At 32.7% G+C, this 26,105-nt stretch overlaps 2 protein-coding genes across 3 annotated transcripts; one reads left to right on the plus strand and one right to left on the minus strand.

Annotated features, from left to right (window-relative positions):
* Positions 1–700: 700 nt before the first annotated feature.
* Positions 701–9,211, plus strand: LOC114396513 (subtilisin-like protease Glyma18g48580). 2 transcript variants are annotated; one of them, XM_028358528.1, is made up of 11 exons: positions 701–830; positions 987–1,096; positions 2,342–2,439; positions 2,520–2,675; positions 5,020–5,140; positions 5,914–6,457; positions 6,874–6,968; positions 7,070–7,321; positions 7,492–7,633; positions 7,735–7,951; positions 8,474–9,211. In XM_028358528.1, the coding sequence occupies exons 1-11, from the start codon at positions 741–743 to the stop codon at positions 9,016–9,018; spliced, it is 2,370 nt and encodes a 789-aa protein (XP_028214329.1). In that variant the 5' UTR covers positions 701–740; the 3' UTR covers positions 9,019–9,211. The 2 variants fall into 2 exon arrangements, with proteins under 2 accessions (XP_028214329.1, XP_028214330.1); XM_028358529.1 differs by lacking the exon at positions 701–830 and having other exon boundaries at positions 2,513–2,675.
* An 11,965-nt stretch (positions 9,212–21,176) lies between these two features.
* LOC114396512 (MDIS1-interacting receptor like kinase 2-like) lies at positions 21,177–25,027 on the minus strand. Its single transcript, XM_028358527.1, has 2 exons — positions 22,031–25,027; positions 21,177–21,748 (listed from the first exon to the last, which is right to left on the minus strand). The coding sequence occupies exons 1-2, from the start codon at positions 24,891–24,893 to the stop codon at positions 21,393–21,395; spliced, it is 3,219 nt and encodes a 1,072-aa protein (XP_028214328.1). The 5' UTR covers positions 24,894–25,027; the 3' UTR covers positions 21,177–21,392.
* Positions 25,028–26,105: the final 1,078 nt, after the last annotated feature.

Here is a 26,105-nt window from a genome sequence, read left to right on the forward strand (position 1 = left end):
TTGATTTGAAATACTTACAACGCTTTTAAAACTATTATAAATTAATCAAAACACTTGAATCAATCACATGTGTATTCTACATCAACAATAACAATATCTATATTAATTATTAATACGGAATACCCACATTTGAGGACGAGGATAATCTAAAAAAACTACAAAGAGTGCAATTTCATTTCAATTTTCTTCTACTTGGTGGATATACACTTATAGATTTTAATGTGTTATAACTTTTTTAACCCTATCTCTTACCACACACTTTTCTATTAATATTTTGTTTAATTAATAATAAAAAGTTTGTGGTGATAAATTCAACTGCACTCCCTGCAGTTTTTTATATCAACAGCAGTAGATCCCTTTCCCACAATTGATGTACACAAATTGTTAGTTTTTTCTTCCATGTGATCCTCATTTTTTTTTATTTAACTTCTAATTTTTTTCCCTTTTCTCCTCTTTTATTATATTTTTCTTTGAAAAATTTACCTCTCTTTGCCCTGATAATAATAATAATAATAATAATAGGGGAGAAGACCGAAGAGATCATCTAGAAAACTTTTGGAAATATCGTAAAACAAAAGAAAAAGAAAAAGTGTAGTTGTCTCTTTATGTTTGTATTGAATAATAAAGCAAAAGCTGTGTCAGGCACATTCCCAATGACCAAATGAAAGGTTTAAGGGGAAGAGGGGACGCCCTATATAAGCATTATTTTGCTAATATGCCTGACAAGCAATTCGAGAAGAATGGGCAGCTCCATTTTTTGCCTTCACCTTATCCTTTCATCATTTTTTCTTTTCACTTTCTTGCTGGCAGCTGTTAATGGCAGCAAAAAGGCAGGGTTATGTTTTTCTTATTGCTCGTTTGTTTAACAGTTAATTCTGCCATGATATTATGATAATATTTGTTTGAGGTGTTGCTGAATTTACCACCATTATTGGCTTCGTGATCATCATGGGTCTCATTTCACCAATCGTTGGTTTTGTTTACAGTGTTACATTGTATACATGGGAGCTCATTCTCATGGTCCCAGCCCTACGTCTGCTGACCTCGAACTTGCCACGGATTCTCATTATGATTTACTAGGTTCAATCTTTGGAAGGTATAAAATTATGGACTTTTTATTATTATTTTAAATACAAAGTAAGGCTTTTTTTTTTCTTTTTTAACTGTAATGATTTAATTGTTAGCTTTAGAAAATTCGAATTCACCATTTTTTTTCTTTGCTATCAAATTAATCTTATTAAAAAAAAAAAAGCAAAGTTTTCTTAAATCACGAAACCAGAATTTACTACAAGGTTACGTGATAACAACATCACATGGTAATTGAATAGCCTATGATCAACAACAATCTCCCCTACCCAGAAGTTACATGCACCAAAAAGCTAGCTAAAGAACAGAAGATTCCACTCCATATATAGTTGAATCCACTCCCCAATTATTCCCCATTTTAAAATTAACTTTGCTGGACTACTGTATTGATAAAAGAATAGCTAAAATATGCTTAATTCTGATGTATTGAGCATATAGCCGTAAGCTGCATTTTGAGTCCGCAAACATTCCACTACTCTTGTGCGTATGTGTGTTTTGCTGGATTCCACTTCTCTTGTGTTCACCATGCCACCTATTTGACAAAAGCATTTTTTTCGTTAATTATTGTCCTATTCTTATTAATTTTTCATGGCCCACTTATATATTTTTAAATCATTAAAGGAGATTGATTTAAAAAAAAATCATTAAAGGAGATCATTGGGAGATTGACTCTGTTACGAAATATGACTTCTTTTAAAGTGCCAACATGTTTTTGTCTTTTAAAGAAATAAGTTTTATTTGACAAAAGCATTTTTCTTTTTTGTTTTGATTCAATTAATTATCCTAAATTTTAATTAATTGATTAGACAAGATACATACGTAATTTCATATTATATTTCTAACATGACCTTCTCACGTAGCTTTTTAAATTTGAAGCATGTGTAAGCTACACAGGTCTATTTGCTTTGTGTTGAAATTAAACTTGCTATTTTTTATTATATTAGAATTGACTTCAAAAAACATTTTATTAAAATACACGACGATCATAACGAGTGAATCTAAAACCACTTAATTAGTATATAGATGCTTTGATATTATAATCTAATGTCTACATATTGATAGTGTAAAATAATATTGTATTATCATTTAATTATAAATTATTATTTAAATTATTTTAAGATAATTATTTTAAAAATCAATAAATTAATTATGCATGCTAAATTATAATTAGATGATCATGTAAATTTTTTTACACTGCATAACTTTTTTATACTTGATATTAGATAAGTGTACATCACATTTATTTCTTTGACAGTCGGGAGAAGGCGAAAGAAGCAATTATTTACTCATATAATAGACACATTAATGGCTTCGCTGCGCTACTTGAGGAGGAAGAAGCAGCAGATATTGCAAGTGAGCATGCTTCCATTGTCCACCCTCAGCACTAATCACCTGCTAGTTAATTTCAATTTTTGTTTCTAATGAGACTGCAGAAAACCCAAATGTGGTGTCTGTGTTCTTGAGCAAAGAACATAAGTTGCACACTACCCGGTCATGGGAATTTCTTGGACTACACAGACGTGGCCAGAACTCCGCATGGCAAAAGGGAAGATTTGGGGAAAATACGATAATTGGTAACATTGACACAGGTTAGATTTATTATTTACTGTACTCTACGCACATAAACTGTTAATTAATCGTTATAGGTTAATTTTTATCCACTTTTTCAGAGAACATTATGTATTTTATCTATTTTAATTTTAAAATAATTTTATATTAGAATTTAAACTGTTTATTTTAAATCTAAAATATAATTTATATATTTAAAAATATTTATTTATTATAGACTTTAATATAATTATATATATATATATATATATATATATATATATATATTTTATGATGAATTATAATCTCTCACACACACTTACAAACACTTATAGTAAAAGAAAAATTAAACTCAAAAAAATGAAATAAAAATTTTCAAAAAAACTTCATTTTCCAAAATGGTTTTTTTAAAATACACACTAAACATGGAAATTAAAATTTTCAACCTTGATTCTCGGGAAACCAAAATTTCTCTTTTACCAATCTTCCCCTAATAGGTTCAGTACACTCGCACTCGTTAATTAAAAATTAATTTGTAAAAATGGTAAGAAAATTAAATACATATATAACAAAATCTATTATAATATAACATACAATTGGTAAGAAAAAATATTTAATTTATCTTTTAATTGATCATTTAATTTCTTAAGTATTGATTATTCCTGTTTCAACTTCAATGATTGACAACAAGATCATTTTTTTCAGATCGCATCCTAGTTTGATTCATAAGCTTGCCTTTCGATTGTCACATTGTTTATTTTTGTCTATTTTTTTATTCATATATTTCATCATCTGTTCTCATCATGTTTCCGTAATTCTATGAAATAACATTTCTCTTCTGTAAAATAGTTATTTATTGTCTCTACATGAATAACATATTAGTTATAATATATGAATTGAACATCGTTTATCCATTCAAACACTTCATTAATTAACATTTCCAACTTTCTTTATTTCTCTCTCACATTATATTATTATCATATGTAAACTTTTCTCACTTTACTTTTCTATATTTAAATGTTAATAGTTTTGTTGTGATGTTAGGAAAAAGATTAAACACTTCATTAATTAACACTACGTACCAACTTTCTTTATTTCTCTCTCACATTATATTATTATCATATGTAAACTTTTCTCACTTTACTTTTCTATATTTAAATGTTAATAGTTTTGTTGTGATGTTATGAAAAAGATTTATCATTGGTTCTTCAATGTTGATGGGATCAAAGTTGTTGTAGAATAAATTATTTGATGTCATACATATTTAAGTCATAAAGTTTCCTCACTTAATAAATTAGTCTTTTGGTTGAATTCTTCTCTTGTGGTTAAGTCCTAATTACAAGGCTGGATCCATGTAAAGCACCATGGAGTTAATTGCCCCCACACATTTTTTTTTATTTGTTTATGTTCAGTAAATATCTTTTTGCCCCATAAAAAAATATTGTTCTCATAAGATGATTTTTTAAAATAAATATAAAAAGTTATTAGATAAAAGAGAAAGATAAATAGTTTAATGGTTGTTTTACGTATATAGAAAAATATTTTTTTTATAAAATTGACAATGAAAAAATTATATAACATTTTTAAAATATAAAAATAGATAATAAATTATAATTTATAAAAATTTAAGCATTTTGATTTTTGTTATTATGATATTATATATTTTATGAAAAAATTATAATATTTTTTCAATAAAAATATTAGTATAAATTATTTTCATGCTCTCATTAAAGAAAAATTCTGAATCCGCCGTTGAGTCCTAACATGTTCACCATGAGTCCATGACATGATGATGAGCCTTTTGGTACATAATGAAGGATCTTTTGGTACATGATGATGAGCCTGAACGTGAAAGGAAAAATAATTATTGAATCGACGTTTAATGCCAATATAAATTGGAAAGCAAATATGCTACTATTACACACTGAAATGATTAATCATTATTAAAGAACAGACTAATCTCGTTTAATATGAACTGTTATACTACTAAAATATAGAACATAAATAGTAATGGTTTTCTTCCTAAACACAAAACCAGTGGATTTTTGTGCAGTTATTTTTTCAGTGCTAATTTTTGTGTGCAGTTATTCAATTAATGATATTGATACATAAATTTCAACAAATCGAATAACTTTGGATATAAAGAGAAATAAATGTTAAGTAAGATAAGTATCATGATAAAATAAAGTAAAAAAATATATAGAAAGTGCTATAAAAATTATTATAAGCTTTTTTTAATTTGATTTTAGATATGAATTACAAAGTGCAAGTCTCTTGCATTATAAGCTTTTTTTTATCCACCAAAAATTAAAACTAAAGTTAAGTATTGTTTTAATGTAAAATAACAAAACCGCATTATTTAATCCTGATTTTGCCCTTGAATAGGTGTTTGGCCTGAATCCCAAAGCTTCAGTGATAAAGGATACGGTACCGTCCCATCAAAATGGCGCGGAGGCCTTTGTCAAATTAACAAACTTCCAGGTTCCATGAAAAATACATGCAACAGGTTATTTTTCTCTTCTATCCTTTGTTTGTTTAAGATGATTTAAAAAGCATGGAAATAGGAGGGAATGAATTGAAAAAAAAAATGGACACAAAATACAAATACAAATAAAAATGGAGACAGAAAAATTAATTGGGTTCAAGGAGAAACAAGATAGGACAATATGATGGGTTCGTCGTGTTCAAAGATGTAAGGGATCTTCTCTGGCTCAACGAGTTGGTCGAGTCTATTGAACCGTGGACACCGAAGGTTGGTTCTAACAACAGTCTCGTATGGATTAGGTTGATAGGCATTTCGTTGAACACTTGGAGTGCAGGTTGCTTCAAACGTATAGTGGCAACACTTTGGAGCCTCATAGTAGTAGATGACGGTACGGAAACTAGAGTCCGCTCGGATCTTGGTCTAATCTTCATGTACGGATTTCATTAGCAGGCAGCTTAGGGCGAGTATAAACGGGAGGGTTTGTGCGATATGAGTGGTGCAGGAATGAAACGATGTATGCAACATAAAATAAAAGCATATATATAAGTTTTCTAATTAATCATAATAATCTAGTGGTAAGTTGATCTACTAAATAATCTTCAAATTCTACATACAACTATTGGATGTGTCATTTTTGTCATGTTTTCCTTAAAGCTTGGATTTAAGAAAATAATAAATATTGGAGCAAGTAAAAAACAAATAGATACAAAGTTACATATTTAGGAGATAATAAATGTTTTAGACATAACTTTACTTTCTATCATGCCATCAACTGAAGATTCCTTGACCTATAGAAAGCTGATTGGAGCAAGATACTATAACAAAGCTTTCGAGGCACATAACGGCCAACTGGATCCATTGCTACATACAGCACGTGACTTTGTGGGGCATGGAACCCATACTCTATCAACTGCAGGGGGAAATTTTGTCCCAGGAGCGAGGGTATTTGCCGTTGGCAATGGCACTGCAAAGGGTGGGTCACCAAGAGCTAGGGTTGCAGCTTACAAAGTGTGTTGGTCTCTTACTGATCCTGCAAGTTGTTATGGGGCTGATGTGTTAGCTGCTATTGACCAAGCCATAGATGATGGTGTTGATGTCATCAATGTTTCTTTTGGTGTCAGCTACGTTGTCACTGCTGAAGGAATATTCACAGATGAGATTTCCATTGGGGCATTCCATGCAATTTCTAAAAACATACTTTTAGTTGCCTCTGCAGGAAATGATGGACCAACGCCTGGAACTGTTGCCAATGTGGCTCCTTGGGTCTTCACAATTGCTGCTAGCACATTAGACAGAGATTTCAGCAGCAATTTAACCATTAATAATCAGCTAATTGAGGTATCATCATTCTTCTAACTTGAGTGTGTTCACTGTTTGGTTTGGCTTTTTGCTCAAAAGTAATTATTGTTAATAATTTTATACATCATGATTAAATAATTTTCTCATATATAGTAAATACTAAGATCATAATTGCTTAAATTAGAACACCAAAATAATAGATAAAGATTTATTGATGTCTTTTCATCAAGAGTCTTGTTCATTTAAAACAAATCCTTTCAGAGTTATAATTAGTTTTTTTTATCATTTGGCCGGGATATATAACTTATGTTGAGACATTGAAAAGCTTAGTCTTTTTTTCTCATATTTTAAATCTAAATAACTCAGATTTTTTTTTTTGTATTGTTTCTTTTTCGTTTTTTTTTTCCATCCAAATTAAACATGGGCTAGCTTAATGATGTTTTCTATTATACCAGGGAGCCAGTCTTTTTGTAAATCTGCCACCCAATCAGGCCTTTTCTCTGATCCTCTCCACTGATGCCAAACTTGCTAATGCGACATTTCGAGATGCGTGAGTACAAAATCTCACAATTTTTTCTTCAAAACATTTTGTATGTTAAACGATTGTTTCTTACATTCTTCTTTTATATGAATATATGTATATTCCTGCAGTCAACTTTGTAGGCGTGGAACACTTGATCGTACAAAAGTAAACGGCAAAATAGTGTTATGCACTCGTGAAGGAAAAATAAAATCAGTTGCTGAGGGTCTGGAAGCTCTAACCGCGGGCGCAAGGGGAATGATTTTGAACAATCAGATGCAAAATGGAAAAACACTTTCTGCTGAGCCTCATGTTTTTTCCACTGTGAACACGCCTCCAAGACGTGCAAAGTCAAGGCCCCATGGTGTCAAAACAACTGCCATGTAATTATATATATATATATATATATATATATATATATATATATCCTTCTCGTGCACCATCTTTTAAATATTGTTAACTTTCTCAAATGACATGCTATGCATGTGCTTGCTACAAAAGATGTGTTCCATATTTTATACATGCATGTATGTTATATAAATTTATTTTGCAGTGGGGACGAGGATGACCCTTTAAAAACGGGTGATACAATAAAAATGTCCCGAGCAAGAACGTTATTTGGAAGAAAGCCAGCTCCAGTTATGGCATCATTTTCATCTAGAGGACCCAATAAGATTCAGCCATCAATACTCAAGGTGAGAACTTAATTGGATTTGTTATATTTATATAACCACCATACGCTATCAATATATTTCGATGAGATGATGAGACTATTTTTATTTATTTATGGTTTCAGCCAGATGTAACTGCGCCTGGTGTGAACATTCTTGCTGCCTATTCAGAGTTTGCAAGTGCATCTAGCTTGCTAGTAGACAATCGTCGTGGGTTTAAATTCAATGTATTGCAAGGAACTTCTATGTCTTGTCCTCATGCTTCGGGTATTGCTGGACTTCTCAAAACACGACATCCTAGTTGGAGTCCTGCTGCTATTAAATCAGCTATCATGACCACAGGTAGTGCTCTCCCTAATTATAAATTATAAATAATCTTTAATTTATTCTAACATCAACCATGGATTTAATAATTATACAGTGATCATGATCATGTAAAAATTTTACAATATTAATGTTATTGAATCACAAATTATTCTTAAAATAATTATCATATAAATCAATAAATTTATCATATAAAATAAGTTATAACTAAATAAAAATACTATATATATTACTTTACTCTTTCTATGCATTATTTGTTTTCTCATTACTTCATACTAGTAATAACATAAATACTTTTAAAGTCTAATTATCTTGTATGAAAAGAATTTTGGAAACCTTCCTGTACTTCTTCACACATCAACCCAATAAAATTAATACAACAGATATTTTTATAGGTGATTATGACATTGATGCGAAGTCTAATTAAGGTTTGAATTCACTGAGTCCATACCACTTGCGAACAACTTGTTTAAGATGATTTCTTTTTTCTGCCAAAAATTCTAAATTATAATTTGATTAATCATATATACATCCTTGCAGCAACCACACTCGACAACACTAATAGGCCAATCCAGGATGCGTTTGATAAAACACTAGCAGATGCTTTTGCTTATGGTTCAGGACATGTTCGACCCGATCTAGCGATAGATCCTGGGCTTGTTTACGATCTAAGCCTCACTGATTACTTGAACTTCTTATGTGCTTCCGGATACGACCAACAACTCATTTCCGCCCTCAATTTCAACAGGACATTCATTTGTTCAGGTTCTCACAGCGTAAATGACTTGAACTACCCTTCAATCACATTGCCAAATTTTCGCTTAAAACCCGTAACCATTGCTCGCACAGTCACAAATGTTGGGCCACCAAGCACATACACTGTAAGTACCCACTCGCCAAATGGATATAGCATTGCCGTTGTGCCACGTTCCTTGACTTTCACGAAAATTGGTGAAAGGAAGACATTCAAAGTCATTGTGCAAGCAAGCAGTGCAGCTACGCGGAGAAAGTATGAATTCGGGGATTTGCGTTGGACAGACGGAAAGCATATAGTAAGGAGTCCTATTACAGTTAAGCGCAGATGAAAATTCCCAAATTGGTCGAGTTGGTTGTGTTGTATTGTGTGGATGCGTGTGTGCATGTTTAGATATAAGGTAGTTGGACTCTATATAGCTAGGATTTTCATGTTATGACATAACTGTTTTGTTCCTTGGTTCCTATGTGGTTGTTTGGTTATCAGTATCACTGTATAATAATTTATTGCATGTTTTATGTGTACTAGTGTAATAAGAGAAATGGAGATGTGGGAGGGCAAAGTCCGCAATCTTCAAATGTGGGTGCAACGGATATGCTCCTATATATAGCATTAAAAATATTGCCACAACCAACTACCCGAAACATTGTCCATCATTTGGAGCCAATGGATGAAAATGGAATAGGAACACAATTTGATGAAAAGGTTAAAGGCATTAATAAGAGAAAATTTACCTAAAAGACAAGATAAAAACTAATGGACCAAAATGATAGAGAATTTGCAGTACTCAATCTTCTGTAGTACGCATGGTATCTAAAAAAACCAAAAGGTTTCCAAAATCGATTGCCTAATGACAAAAAATAGTATGAGTAAATTCATAGATTAGTCTTCCAATCCCCTTATTATTTGAACAAGAAAATCTAGCTGCGGTAGTTACTTATACATGGTGATATATTACAATGACAATACAAACATGCTTACAACATAAGATAAAGGATAAATGGTGTACAAAGAAAAAAAAACAAGAAAAATAAAATATTTAAGTAGTTCGGTGCTTTAGAAGAGTTGTCCAAGTCTAATCGTAGGGAACTGGTCTGCTAAAGGTGATTTCCCCATCAGCTTTTTAGACCCCTTCGTGAATCAACGCAACCAGCAAAGTCTGAGTCGGAGTAGCCAATCACTTCCAGACAATCAGTTTGTCTGTACATGAGCATGTAATCTTTTGTTCCTTGAAGATATCTCATCACTTTCTTTGCAGCTTTCCAGTAGTCAATACCTGGATTACTTTGATATCTTCCCAAAACTCCAACAGCGAATGCAATATCAGGTCTAGTGCAAACCTGAGCATACATAAGGCTTCCAACTGCTGAAGCATATGGAATATTTTTCATGTGTTCCCGCTCAAAATCATTTTTGGGGCATTGACTCAAAGCAAGTTTGTCACCCTTCACAATGGGAGCTACACTTGGTGAACAATCTTTCATATTAAATCTCTCTAAAACTTTGTTGATATAGGTTTCTTGAGACAAGCCTAAAATGCCTCGAGATCTTTCTCTATGGATCTTTATGTCTATGACATAAGATGCCTCTCCCATATCCTTCATATCAAAGTTCTTTGAGAGAAATTGTTTCACCTCATATAGCATACCCTTATCATTAGTCGCAAGCAGAATGTCATCTACGTATAATACAAGGAAACAAATCTTACTCCCACTGACCTTCTGGTATATACAGTGATCCATGACATTCTCTTCAAAGCTAAATGAAGAAATGACCTCATGAAATTTTAAATACCATTGGCGGGAAGCTTGTTTCAATCCATAAATGGACTTATTAAGCTTGCAGACTAAGTGCTCACCAACACTAGATAAGAATCCCACAGGTTGTTTCATGTAAACCTCTTCTTCTAGATCACCATTTAGGAACGCCGTTTTCACATCCATTTGATGCAGCTCAAGATCAAAATGAGCTACTAATGCCAGAATTACTCGAAGAGAGTCTTTCTTAGATACAGGGGAAAAGGTCTCTCTGTAATCGATTCTTTCTCTTTGAGTGAATCCTTTAGCAACAAGTCTTGCCTTATGTCTCTCAATGTTGCCTTCTGAGTCTTTCTTTGTTTTGAAGACCCATCTACATCCGATGGCTTTTACACCAACAGGCAACTCAACGAGATCCCAAACTTGGTTAGATGCCATAGAATCCATCTCATCCCTCATAGCATTATATCACAAATTTGATTCCTTAGAACTCATGGCTTGTGAAAACGTCTCAGGATCATTTTCGGCTCCAATGTTGTAGTCTGATTCTTGTAGGTACACTACATAATCACTAGGAATTGTTGTCTTTTTTATTCTAGTAGATCTTCTTAATGTTGTTTGGTCATCTTGCTGAGGAACTTGTTCAACTGGTTCTTCACCAGTTTGTTCAATATCATCATGTTGTTCCTCACAAACAACTCGATCTACATGATCACTTTCAACAGCTTGTGGAACTTCAATCACTGGTTGTCTAACACCCATTTTAACTTGAGGGGTGGGAATGACTACCAACCTATTACTTGTCCCAGAAGGTTCAGCTTCATAGTGATCCCTTTCAGAAGAAATGTTCTGAAATTGATCACTCCCACTGATCAAGTCATTTTCAAGAAACTTTGCATTCCTTGATTCCACAATCCTAGTGTTGTGGGATGGACAATAGAACCTATACCCTTTAGACCTTTCAGCATATCCAATGAAATACCCAGTAATAGTCTTAGGGTCTAGTTTCTTCTCTTGTGGATTATAAATTCTTACTTCAGACGGGCATCCCCAAACGCGTATATGTCGCAAACTTGGTTTCCAACCCTTGAATAACTCAAAAGGTGTCTTTGAGACAGCCTTGGTTGGAACTCGGTTTAATATATACGCAGCCGTCTTAAGAGCATCAATCCACAAAAATTGAGGAAGCTTTACATTACTCCTCATGCTTCTCACCATGTCTAATAAGGTTCGATTTCTTCGTTCTGCCACACCATTCTGATCCTGAGAACCAGGCATAGTGTATTGGGCAACAATCCCATGTTCTTGAAGAAATTTTGCAAATGAAACTGGTGCTTGTCCATCCTCTGTGTATCTACCATAGTACTCCCCACCTCTATCTGATCTCACGATCTTAATTTGTTTTCCACATTGTTTCTCAACTTCAGCCTTAAAAACTTTAAAGGCATCTAAAGCTTCATTCTTAGAATGAAGTAAGTAGAGATACATATATCGTGAATAATCATCTATAAAGGTTATGAAGTATTTCGGACTATTTGCATCCATGTCCGGACAACATATGTCTGTATGTATGATTTCTAATAAATTAGAACTCCTCTTTGCACCCTTTTTAGACTTGTTAGTTTGCTTACCCTTAATGCAATCTACACAAGTCTCAAAATCAGCAAAATCCAAAGTACTAAGTACTCCTTCATTTACTAATCGCTTGATTCTTTCAATAGAGATATGTCCTAATCTCCGGTGCCACAACATAGAGGATTCTTCATTCATAATACATCGTTTTAACCCAACAGAAACGTGCATAGAAGTAGCGTCATTTTGCAATTCAATCGAATAAAGACCATCAACCAATTGACCACAACCAATAATTTCAGATTTATTTAGTAAATTAAAACCAAATTCTGTAAAATTAAAATAAAATCCCAAAGGTGCAAGTTTAGAAACAGAAATTAAGTTTTTACAGAAACTAGGAACATAAAAAACTTTCTCCGAATGTAATTTAAAGCCACTACTTAAGACTAAGACGCACGTTCCAATGGCCTCTACATGTGAGCTCATCCTACTCCCTGAGTAGATGCACTGCTCACTTCCCATTGGCTTCCTTAGGCTTTCCATACCCTGCAAGGTATTAGAAACATGGATTGTAGAACCAGAGTCAATTCACCATGTATTATGATTCACATTAATCATATTAGATTCATAACAAACAAAGGCAAATGGTGTACCTTTCTTCTCAAACCAACTTTTAAATTTGGGGCAGTCCTTCTTCATGTGTCCTTTCTTTTTACAGAAGAAATACTTTGACTCCTTTTTAATTGTTGGTTGAGTCGGAATCTTTCCTTTATTGGTGCCTACAGACTTCTTCCTATCCTTTCCAGAATTAGAAGTAGTCAAATTTACCTTCTCACCCTCTTCCATTATCAATCTCTCCTCTTCTTGAACACACATGGTCATCAATTCATTAATAGACCATTTATCCTTATGTGTGTTGTAGGAGATTTTGAAGGGTGTATACTGTTAAGGTAGGGTGCACAAAATGAAATGTACCAGGAAGGATTCAGACATGGTAACTTCCAAGGTTTTCAACTGAGCCACTATGTCCCTTAAGCGCATGATATGTTCACGCACACCTCTCGTTCCAGTAAGCTTAATGGAAGAGAATTGCATAATGAGTGTGCTAGCAAGTGACTTCTCAGAGGTCGTAAACTGTTCATCAATGGCTTTCAACAGATCTCTGACCTTATCATGCTGGTCAACTGAACCCCGGATACTAGCGGATATGTTGGTTTTTATGAACATAACAGAGAGACGATTAGATCTCTCCCACTTTTCATAAAGATCAACAGCATCAGGTTCGCTAGTTTCAGTAATAGTCGGTGGCTCATCCTTCCTTATAGCATAGTCAATATCCATCCAGCCCAAATGAAGGAGAACTCTTTCCTTCCAAACCTTATAATTATCACCTTTCAAAATGGGAAGGTCACAAGAAATATTCATAGATTGTGAAACTGCAAACAAACACACATGCTCATTAAGAAAATTTGAGACTAAACAAATGCCATGTTTTGCCAATGCAAATCATGTCTCAATATATGAATCTAGTGACACAAAACTTGCCTGTGGGCTAAAGTCCTACTCAATTAGATTCATCATGCAACTTTATGATAAAACTATTAAATCATGTTCTTTTCCTTAATTCCTGTGGGTAAATTAAGAAATATAATTTAATATTTTATCCTAATTAATCATACAAATATAACAAAATTCCTGTGGGTAGATTTCATCACATTACATATGATTAATCACAATTAATATTTCTAATGTGATTATAAATTTAGTATATAATTTTACTCAATTAAAGATGTTGTGGCTATTCTCTAATTTAATAAAATTATATTAATCACTTAACATTCAAAAATAATCCTTGCATAAACATACTTAATAATGCAAATGTGCTCAATATTGAATCATAAAAATTACATGTATACCAATTCAAAATAACATTGCACGTATATTCATTCAACATGTAATAAACTTTAAAGGATTAAATCCAATGCATACCAGTATTTAACATAATATTGCATGTTCAACATAACTTAAGAGACACACAATTTTAAACAGTTTGTGCGTAAATAATTTATCCTTCAGAAGTTATAAATATACATGAACTGCAATTAATAAACAATTAAATTGCAGTAGCTTAGCGGCAAAGGGAGTCCTTTCATGCTTGTAGGGTGAGGGTTCGAAACCAGCCCAAGGCGTTTTCGTTTCATTTATACTTCCTTTTAATTAATTAAAACGAAAACAAGCAAAAAAGGCAGCAATGAGATTTGAACCCAGAACAATGAGGTAATGCAAATCACATCTACCACTGGACCAACTTATGCTTTGTTTAATATTGTTAATTTAAAATGTACATTAACAATTCCAACATAGTAAACAAAACCCGCAAGACTTCGTCTTCAACCTCCAGCAGTGGGTAAAAAAATAAATAAATAAATTATTACCTCAATTTCGAAAAAAAACCCACATCATTATATGCATTTTAGACACCCAAAAATACGTTTTAAATCATAGAAAAATTAGAAAACTCACATCATTCCTAATTTTGATGTTATTTTGAATTAAGGAGGCTTAAAACATAACACCCATATACTCAGAAAATAAACTCCGCATAGGAACGACCCAGTAAGCAAGATAGAGGTACGAATAGGCTCTGATACCAAATGTAAAAAAATATACATACACTGATCTAAACATGCAAATAAATTTAAATAGCATATTTAGATCAAACAACGGAAATTAAAAGGAATTACAAGCGTACCTCCAGCCATTGCAAATTGAACGGGAAGCGGCTCACACACTAAGCTGAAAGACAGTTTTGTTCTTCCAGACCCTTACTCACTCTGAATAGATGGTGTATTTTTTTTTTTCCGAATAGAGAAGTGGGTTTTGGTGATACAAAACTGAGAGCACCCCATCCTATTTATAGAGTCTGTCCATCACAGAGCTCTCAACTTGTTATCAGAACGTGAGATAGGAAGTTATCAGACGTGAGATAAGAAGTTATCAGTACGTGAGATGATGGGTACGTGATTTGTTACTGAAGGTGGTTGCAAATATATTTTGCAAAGATATGGGATGAATGTGGATGAAAAATGGACCAAATTCAAAATAACTAACTTTTTTTTTTCAAAAATAATAAAATTAATTAATTAAAAGAACGTGGAAGTGAACGTGCACTTCCAACACCCTGATCCATGGTTGGGCGAGAACTAGGATTTTCACTTATGCAAGAAAATGCCAAGCTTGCAACCAAAATGACATCCCCGACAACTGTTTTTAGAGGTTGAGGTAGTCTTTGGTCTAACACATCAATTATTAGCAAATTAAAAGTCTGTTGCTGATGAAGACGAAGAAAACAATGAAGAAATGAGATCTCCTGGATGCTTCCCCGTGATGATTCCAAGAGAAAGCACTTCAAAACTGAATACATCACATTTCTCAGTCACTTCCATAGTCTGGGCAAGCTCTACAATAAATGAAAGTTTTAAAGTTACACTAAACCGGTGTATAGATTTTTGTATAAGCTGCAAGTTCCTACTAATATTTTCTAAATGGATTTTGTATTGGCACATGTCACTTTTTACTTCAATTTTGCATACTAATTGTTGCTTACGGATTAGTCTATTTAATTCCTCTACAAGGGAACAATGTTTGAACGAAATTTGAATATAAAAGTGGTGTACACTAATTGCAAAATATGTGATTATTTCTATCTATATTACTAAGGAAGCAAAAAGGGGGGACTAACCTGGAGCTGCATACCCAAACGTGCCAGCAAACGTGGTCCAATTGTGTGAACCGGGCTTTAGAATTTTAGCTGTCCCAAAATCAGAGACATGGGCTTCATATTGTGAATCCAAAAGAACATTCTTGCTAAGTGACTTATTTGTATATATAATATATATTTTTATGATGCACTCATTTTAACCAAGTAACTTAATTGGTGTTAACTCGTTGGCAAGTACACCAAATTGTCACAAGTAGTAAAGTATTCGAAAGTCCGAGTGTTGAATCTACATGGACTTTGTTTGTACTTAGATTAAAGTAAATCCAATTTACAAGCAAGAGATAAGAAATTTAAAATGAAAGATAGTAGAAAATAAAAGATTTAAATTAAAAGATGATAAAGATAAAGATAAGATAGAAAATAAAGAAAATAAAAGTAAAAGATTAAGATAAAGATAAAAAAGATATAAAGAAAAGATAAGATGTGATAATGTTGGGACTCAGTCTGCCTTGTCTGCATAGGATATATGAAATTATGATTTTTCTTTATCAAATTAATCAGATCTATTCTACCATCATCTATCCATTTACTTGCCCTTGATGCCTCACAATAACAAGCCTATTTTAGTTACCTATCTTCCAAATGTCTTTGCAAAGACTCAGTAAATAAGATGCATGAAGACTAGATTCTAGATGTTTGCTAAATGCATGAGCATAAAGTCACCATTCTATGTCTAGCAATGATTATTTTATGATTTCTTTCTTTATTTGTTCTGGTTAGGAGTTACCCTCTCCCGAGCAACTAACTCCTAAAACTGATGCATGCATCATTTCTTTAGATCTTATTAAAGGTTACACTCTCCCAAGCAATTAACAAATATAAAAGATGAAAATGTAAGATAAAATAGAGAAGAAAATAGAACAAAAAAACCTGAGAAGGAATCCTATTTGCAGTGATAAATTTGAAGTAAACATATATCGTTTGGCTTTTTAAGTCTGTCAGGTCCTAGGCCCTAACCAGGGGTTTAGTCACTCATGCCTATTAAGGACTTTACACTAAATGGGGCATAAGAATAGATGGGTAAAAGGGGTGAAAGAAAAAAAAGGAATAAATGAAAGCCGAGGGGGTTCTGTGTTGTGATAGATGGTTAATAACAAGGAAGGAGAGTTTCCCCTAAAGGATAGACCCAGTGTATAGGTTGTGTTTTTCTTTCTTGCCTTGACTAACTTCTTATAGTTTGTTGGAGTGAACTTGGGCGTGATGCTGAAAATTTTTTTTTATCCATATCTTTGATATTTTTTCGATCTTTTTCTCTTTTAATCCATCTTTTTCATATCTGCAAGCCACAAATAATAAAAATATCAATTCTTATCATTTAAGCCAAACATATGCTAAGTAAATATTTTTAAATATATTTTAAATATATTTTTATTATCAAAATAACTCATATTTAACGGTTATCAATTGGTATAGTAATTTAACACATGATAAACTCACTATCTAATTACAGTATTAATTACAATTTAAGATACAAACATAAAAATATTTAATGAGACTATCTATTTATCTACCTATCTAAAATAGACTTGAGTAGTGTACCATCTTCTAAAGCATATACACAATAATTGCCTTTCTTTAAAGCATTGCTTTTTTTTTTCTTTAAAGTAATGTCAATTGTGAACACGATTTGTTTGAGAGGTGGAGGGCTTAAAAAATTACAAACATTTAAAAAAGATGTCTTTAGGAAAGTTCAGTTTATAAATGTGTTATCTTTGTGCAAGACTTTCAAAAGTGGAGTCATCTCATGTGTATGGAATTGGATGCTCTTCTGTTAGTGGAACTCTTAATGTTTGAGAGACCCACAAAAACTTGTGTTTTTCTCTCTCATACTAGACAGTTTTGAAGAGAAAACGAAGGAGAGATAAATAACACAAAAAACTGAAGGAAGTTTTGGAGCCGTCATGATTTCTGTAGCTAGATGTCAACTGTTGATTAATCTGACAATGGAGAGATTAACTCAGATAGTTGTTGGATTTATCAAAAAGCACGAGTTTATCAACAAGTTAGTAATACTATAGACACCGTACGGGAATTGGCAAGATACAGAGATTCACCTGAAATATACATATCTTCAAAATTGAAATAATTAAAAATATTTAACTAATTCCAACTCATCGTTTTGAAAAGAAAACACACAAAGAAAAAAACTTAAAAACAAATATTTTAAATCACACAGTTATGAGTGGATCGATATTTCAAGTTCTATCTTTATTGGGTCTTTCTTTATAGCCTTCTTTGTTAATTTCTATTTCATCAATATGTGTCTCGTTGAGACCTGACTTCAGACGAGTAACAACAACCCTTTTTCAAAGCAGTACATGTTTTTCTTCAAAGCAATTTGAAATATGAAAAAGGAGTTTTGTTGGTGAAACAGGAGAGTATGTATTCTCATCTCATTATTTATTACTATTTTTTTATTGAAATAGTTTTTATTTAAAATCCACACAATCTTTTCACGAGCGTTTGCTCCCATCCAATCGGGGGAATGCCGTGTCACAGTTAATTATTCTTTTTTTTTAATATAAAAACAAAGAAACAAATTTTATTTTCTGTACTATTTAGTAGTACAATGAAAAATCAAATTATCATTGTATATCTTCCTTTTTCACTTTCATTTTAAAAAAAAAAACTCAATTATAATACAGTTTCTAGACATATGAGATGTTTTCAATTATTTCATAAAATATATTTTAAATAATCAAATTTAAAAAGTAAAATAGATTTTAGTACAATTTTTGTAATTTTAACTTTCTTTAGGGTGGATGTTTAATTTTTGAAAACTTGAAGTAATCTCTAACAAGCAGTGAGGTCAACTTCCTCTTCAAGTTGGGGAGGTTGCTTTCTTCTTTAAAATGTTTATTTATAGTGTGAGGAATGACTCCTAAAAACCCATTGATTAAACACCAATGAATTGTTTTTCAAAATTTCAAGTCACCTCAGTTGGAAAATATCACGCACATCATTTATCACAAACTTTCAGTTCTCAACTTGCTATAACATAAATTCTCTCACTTGAATTAATATTTATAAATATAGATAGATTTTTCCAGCACAACGTTAAAGTGAGTAAGTGGGAACACACAACCTTTGGATAAGGTATCTTTACTTTTAGGAAACCTTGTTCATAAATCTTTTCTGGCTTGGTGCTAGACTTTGAAAAGTGTAATCATGTCACAGGGTGCCCCATTCGTGACAATTGATTATTCCTTTATAAGCGTGTCCTAGCTCCAATTCTTGTCCTCACCACAATACACCATTCACTTGCAAGAATCTGCAACCTCTGATTGTATTCTTGAAGCCCAAAAATCCTGTAATACGTGTATCATGGTATCCATCAAGATTCTAGCCTGCTGGCAGATTCTTTTGGTCTTTCTAATACACCCTTCACCCCAAGTTGTTTGCTTTTCCAAAATGGTTTCTTTGGCCTCTGCTGCCACCACAATTACTGCAGCTGCGGACAGTGAAGCAAATGGTTTCTTTATGCATAATCCATTCACAATAAATCCATCCATTACATAAAAATAAAATAAATAGATGGATACAAATCTATCTATTTAATTTTATGGATGATTAATGATCCATCTATTATTTTAAAAATCTTATAAAATATTTAATAGATTAAAATTGATCCAACTTAATAAGTAAAGAATTTGTGGGTAATTTTTGACCAATGCTGACCATGATTTTTTTCGGTTATCATCGGTCAATACTATTTCTTTAGCAAACATTAATCAATGTCAATTAGAGTTTTTTTTGTCTCACATTGGTTGATGATGTTTTTTCAATCGACGATGTCGATGGTACTTTTCGGACGATGTTGATTAAGTTCTTTTTTTGCCGACTTTGGTTAGGATAATTGTTTTGGCCAATGTCATTCAGAGTTTTTTCGACCTACGTGAGTTGGTGACATTTTCAGCCAACACTAGCTGATTCTATTTTTCGGACGATGTCAATTATGATTTTTTTTATCAAATTTGGTCAGTTATTTTTTGGTCAACACCAACTAAATTTTTTTTTGGATAACATCAATTGATGATATTTTTAGGATGACATCAGTCAAGTTATTTTTTGATTGATGTCTACCACGATTTGTTTTTATCAATGTCCATTGAGGCTATTTTTTTGTTAATATCAACTAGGATTGTTTGGTCGACATTTGTACAAGTTAACCTTTGGTCGACTTTAACAATGATTTTTGGTCAACGTCAGCCATGAATTTTTTTTCTATTGGCTAGATTTTTTAGTCAATGTCGGTTGAGGCTATTTTATGGTTAATGTCAGCTAAAAAATATCATTAGTCAATGTCGTCCAAAAAATCTAGCCAACATCGGTCAAAAATTACTCTAGTGAACTATCTATTTAAAAAATCCTAACCAACATCTTTCAAAAAATAACAATGGCCGATGTCGAATGAAAAAATCATAGCTAATGTAGGTCTAAAAATCCTTCCAAGCATCCGCCAAAAATCCTTGTCACCGTCAACCAAAAATAGTCCAATTGACATTAAGCATGAAATTCCTGACCAACGTTAGTCAAAAAATGATCTCGACCGACATTAACCAAAAAAACCCTAATTGATGTTACAAAAAAAAACAGCCACCATCAAAGTTGGCAAAAAGAACAAGTCAACATTGACAAAAAAAATACCTCTTAAAATTTAGAATGTTTAAATATAATAAGTAACGTGATAATAAAAAAGAAAGAATTGCAAAGAAATTAAAAGTATTATTGATATATTTGAAAATTTAGAATGTTTAAAAATCATTCCTCTCTTAACAGTTAAGATTAAAATAAAATAAAAATGATCAGAGTTCATGTGTATTCTTATCTTGTCCGTCAATTAAGGTATCCAAGTCAGTTACTTAAGTAAAAATGTGTGAATAATTATAAATTTTCGTGTTGAATTTTAGATTAAAAAAAACTCTTAACAATGACTTTGTACTTGTGTTGTTAAATACTCACTTTATAAGCAATAAAAAAGTAGAAGAGACAATAAATTGTAAAAGTAAAATTTGAGAGTAAAGAATCAAAAGAATAAGATAACAAAAAAATTAAACAATAACTTTAATATGAAAAAACAAATTCAGAATATTGTAACGGAGATGTGGAAATGTGGGTGCAACGGACATGCTCCTATATATAGCATTAAAATATTGCCACAACCAACTTCCCGAAACATTGTCCATCATTTGGAGCCAATGGATGAAAATGGAATAGGAACACAATTTGATGAAAAGGTTAAAGGCATTAGTCAGAGAAAATTTACCTAAAAGATAAGATAAAAACTAATGGACCAAAATGATAGAGAATTTGCAGTACTCAATCTTCTGTAGTAGTACCCAAGGTATCTAAAAAAACCAAAAAGGTTTCCAAAATCGATTACCTAATGACAAAAAATAGTAGGAGTAAATTCATAGATTAGTGTTCCAATCCCCTTATTATTTGAACAAGAAAGTCTAGCTGCGGTAGTTACTTATACATGGTGATATATTACAATGACAATACAAACATGCTTACAACATAAGATAAAGGATAAAGGGTGTACAAAGAAAAGAAAAAAACAAGAAAAATAAAATATTTAAGTAGTTCGGTGCTCTAGAAGAGTTGTCCAAGTCTAATCGCAGGGAACTGTTCTGCTAAAGGTGATTTCCCCATCAGCTTTTTAGACACCTGATCCATGGTTGGGCGAGAACTTGGATTTTCACTTATGCAAGAAAATGCCAAGCTTGCAACCAAAATGACATCCCCGACAACTGATTTTAGAGGTTGAGGTAGTCTTTGGTCTAACACATCAATTAGTAGCAAATTAAAAGTCATTGTTGCTGACGAAGACGAAGAAAACAATGAAGAAATGAGATCTCCTGGATGCTTCCCCGTGACGATTTCAAGAGAAAGCACTCCAAAACTAAACACATCACATTTCTCAGTCACTTCCATAGTCTGGGCAAGCTCTACAATAAATGAAAGTTTTAAAGTTACACTAAACCGGTGTATAGATTTTTGTATAAGCTACAAGTTCCTACTAATATTTTCTAAATGGATTTTGTATTGGCACATGTCACTTTTTACTTCAATTTTGCATACTAATTGTTTCTTACGGATTAGTCTATTTAATTCCTCTACAAGGGAACAATGTTTGAACAAAATTTGAATATAAAAGTGGATTACATTAATTCCAAAATATGTGATTATTTCTATCTATATTACTAAGGAAGCAAAAAGGGGGGACTAACCTGGAGCTGCATACCCAAACGTGCCAGCAAACGTGGTCCAATTGTGTGAACCGGGCTTTAGAATTTTAGCTGTCCCAAAATCAGAGACATGGGCTTCATATTGTGAATCCAAAAGAACATTCTTGCTAGAAATATCACGATGAATTATTGGAGGTGAGCAATCATGATGCATATAAGATAAAGCATTGGCCACACCTTTAACAGTATTCACCCTCTTTTCCCAGTCAAATGCAACTGCTTTTGTGTCATTGCTTAGTACTTGATCCAAGCTACCCCCTTCCAAGAACTTGTAGACCAAAAATGAGAACCGTGAATGTGAGCAAAATCCATATAGCTTTATAATGTTACGGTGCCTGATTTCGGTCAAGGCTTGAATTTCATTTTCAAATGCTTTAAAATTATGCCTCTCTCCATCGGTTTCCACATGAAGTTTCTTCACCGCATAAACCTGATCTGAAGACAACTCAGCCTTGTAAACATTTCCTTGCCCTCCAACTCCAATAAGATACTTGTCATTGAAGCTATCAGTAGCTTCAATGATGTTTTCAAACATAATTTTGCCATCATGACTCCATATGGAAAACACTTCTTCAGACAGAGCTTTTTCTGATTGATGTTTTTCTTTAGCATGGGTTTCTTTCTTGCTAGCTTTCCAAAAAAGAATATACATTGAAACTCCCACTCCACATAATACCAGAACAAGAGCACCCAAGATAATAAATAACGCCAGTAGAATGCCCTTGTGCCTTTTTTGATTGCTGTTGATGGTTGGGCAAAGCATCAAGCCAGTGACGTTGCCACACAAGGCTTTGTTATTTTTCAATGATTCAATTGGAGCCTTAAGAAAGGCTTCATTATTTGGAAGTGGCCCTTCCAACTGGTTGTATGATATGTTGACAGAAATCAAACTTGACATGCCATCAAAACTTGATGGAATACCTCCAGAAAGATTATTGCGAGACAGATTCAACAATTCCAGTCGCATCACCTCTCCAAGCTGTCTTGGTATTGTTCCACTCAACAAATTCCCACTTAGATCAAGAGATTCAAGAGGCTGAAATTGGCGAAACTCAAAGGGAACACTTCCATTTATTTTATTATTGCTCAAATTCAAATTCCGTAACTTGGGTAATTCCACGACTTCTATTGGAATTGTTCCACTCAACTGGTTATCTCCAAGATCCAAATCTTCAAGCTTTTGCAGTGATCCAATTTTCTTTGGAATGGTTCCAGAAAGATGGTTGTTGCTAAGCTGGAGTTCAATTAAGGATTTCATATTGCCTAATTCCTTTGGAAGCTTCCCATTCAAGTGGTTAGAAGAAAGGTGAAGCACGCCTAGGTTGGTTGCCTCAACAAGTTCTATTGGTATACCACCAGAAATATTATTACCAGATATCTTCAAGGTCTCAAGCTTAGGGCACTTACCCCAGTTTGGCGAAATTTGGCCGTAAAACTTGTTGTCGCTCAAATCAATGTATTCCAAATTTGGATATACACCAAAATCTTGTGCTATATCTCCTTCCAATTGGTTTCCTTGGATCCTGATTCTGGCAATACTAGGGCAGTTCTTTAAGCTTCTTGGCACTGGACCCGTGAAACGATTGCGAAAAGCATTAAAGATATAGAGTGTCCCAGCAGAGCAAATTTGAGGTGGTAAATGGCCTGTGAAATCATTCTCAGCTAGTAACAAGTAAGACCAGTTGCGAATGTTATTCAAGACTTGTGGTATGCTGCCATTAAGTTTGTTTGCGGACAATTCTAAAATGGTGAGCCTTTTTAAATTTCCAATTGTGGCAGGAATTGTTCCGGAGAGATTGTTTCCTTGGAGACTAAGGACATCCAAATGGATCAAATTTCCTATGGAGGGAGGAATTGATCCAGAAAGATTGTTAAAGCGTAAATACAACTCGATGAGCTTTGTCAAATTTCCAATGGTGGAAGGAATTGATCCCGAAAGGTGGTTGTAATCAAGTGCAAGTTGCTGTAAATTGGCCAATTTTTTTATGGAAGCAGGGATTGATCCAGAAAGGTTGTTGTTATCAAGGTAGAGCAATGTCAAGTTAGTCATGTTCCATATGGAGGATGGAATTGGCCCAGATAAAAAGGAGTTATTGGAAAGACGAAGCATATTCAAAGTACTCATGTTACCTATTGTTTCAGGGAGAGTACCAGAGAGAAAGTTCCTTGACAAATCAATATCCTTAAGATTTGTCAACATTCCAATTTCTGGAGGAATGGAACCGAAAAGCTTACTCCGTGAAATATGTAGAATCTCCAACTTGTTCAACTTTCCAATCTCTGGAGGAATATGGCCAGAAAAATTGCAGATACTTAAATCAAGATATGACAGGTAGGACAAGTTTGCTATGGAATTAGGAATCTCTCCACTTAGTTGACTACATTGGAAAAGATCAAGGCCGCGTAAACTCCTTAGTGTCCACATTTCTTGAGGGATGGAACCACGGAAAAGATTTAAAGAAAAATTCAAAACATTTAGTTTGGACATGTTACCAATTTGTGGGGGTATGGTACCATAAAAGGAGTTGTTGTAGATATTTAGGCTGAGGAGGTTGGGGAATGAGGAGAAGTTGAGAGTGTGGAGTGTACCTGACAACCCATAATTTGGAAGATTTATGGTGGAGACGGAGTTGGAATTATCACACTGAATTCCTTGCCATTTACATGGATCAGAGCCTGTCCATGTTGACAAGAGATTTTGGCCGGGCTTGTCAAAGTTGTCTTTCCACCTCAAAAGTGCGTTTGCTTCATTGTTCTCGGCTGCAGCAAGTTGGGGTGAAGACTGTGTTAGAAACACCACCAAAAGAATCCAGCAGCGAGCAAGAATCTTGATGGATAGTACCATAATTCAAATGTAACTCAAGGAGAAGAAGGTGTATTGTGGTGACTGGTGACAGAAGAACATCCTTATAAAAAGAAAACAATCAAGTGGCTGCGGTGACATGACTACACTATTCAAAGTCTAGCACTAAGCAAAGTCGATAAAGGAGGTCTCTTAAATTTTATCCAAAGATTGTATTGTTTGGTTATATATACCAAGTATTTATTGTCCCTCGACCCACCCACGTTAAGGTGTCTATTTTATTTATTATTAAATTTTATAAAAGTTCCTGAATTTTTAATTTGATTAATTACAAAACAAAACGATATTTTAAATAAAAACTATTTAAATCAGAATAGTAATAAATGAAAATTATTTAAATATGAATAGTAATTAAATAAGTATAAGAATAAATAATAAAAATTACTCTTCTCTTTATTTATTTAATTTGATGATTCTTTTAATAAAAGGTTCAAAATGGTGTCTTATTTTTCAAAAACACTTTAACATAGCCATTTCCATCCAATTGAGGCCGAGACAATCAGGTGTCAAATATTTTATAAAAGAAAATGACTAAATTATTTTGCTCTCCTATTATTTTTTATTTTTTATTTTAATTTTTTTCTGTGATATATTAGTTTTCAAATTTTAAAAAATTTGTGATTTTAGTCCAACTTTACATACATTTATGTCTTTTATTTTTTACATTTATTGATTAAATTATTTTTTCGTTATTAAATATTAATTTCCAATCATCAATGTTAACTAAAATGCATAAAAAAATAAAAGAAATAAACATATGAAAATATTGAGGATTAGACTGAAACTGAATATTTCCTAAAATATGAGGCTAATATTGTAAGAAAATTAGATGAATCAAAATCGTAAATCAAGAATTAAAAGTAAATCAAAATTTAAAATTTAGCCTGAAAAATTCAAATGGTGCCCACATCAAATTAGACGGAATGGACACGTTCAAACGTTTTTGAAAAATAAAAAATTAAATTGAACATTTATCTTATTACAAAAAGGATCTAATTAAAAAAATTAAATATAATGGAATCCAATTACTATAAATTTAGCCTAAAAGTTTCATTTTCATTTTTTAATGAAATATTTAGTTTTTTTTGTTTTTTTTTCTTCTGCAAAACGATGAGTAAAACTTAGTTAAATATTTTTTATCTATTTCAATTTTTAAGATATATATTTCTAGCAATTTTTTTTTTATTCTTACAA

The sequence above is a fragment of the Glycine soja genome, chromosome 18 (assembly GCF_004193775.1).
Source record: "Glycine soja cultivar W05 chromosome 18, ASM419377v2, whole genome shotgun sequence".
Taxonomy (NCBI): domain Eukaryota; kingdom Viridiplantae; phylum Streptophyta; class Magnoliopsida; order Fabales; family Fabaceae; genus Glycine; species Glycine soja.

Bases quoted from the DNA above. Each gene is read 5' to 3' on its own strand.
- LOC114396513 (XM_028358528.1), top strand. From the start codon at position 741: ATGGGCAGCTCCATTTTTTGCCTTCACCTTATCCTTTCATCATTTTTT. The intron at 831-986 runs GCAGGGTTATGT...TTTTGTTTACAG, and splicing joins CTGTTAATGGCAGCAAAAAG to TGTTACATTGTATACATGGG. The intron at 5,141-5,913 runs GTTATTTTTCTC...CTTGACCTATAG, and splicing joins ATGAAAAATACATGCAACAG to AAAGCTGATTGGAGCAAGAT.
- LOC114396512 (XM_028358527.1), bottom strand. From the start codon at position 24,893: ATGGTACTATCCATCAAGATTCTTGCTCGCTGCTGGATTCTTTTGGTG. The intron at 21,749-22,030 runs GTTAGTCCCCCC...CATTTATTGTAG, and splicing joins GTTTGGGTATGCAGCTCCAG to AGCTTGCCCAGACTATGGAA.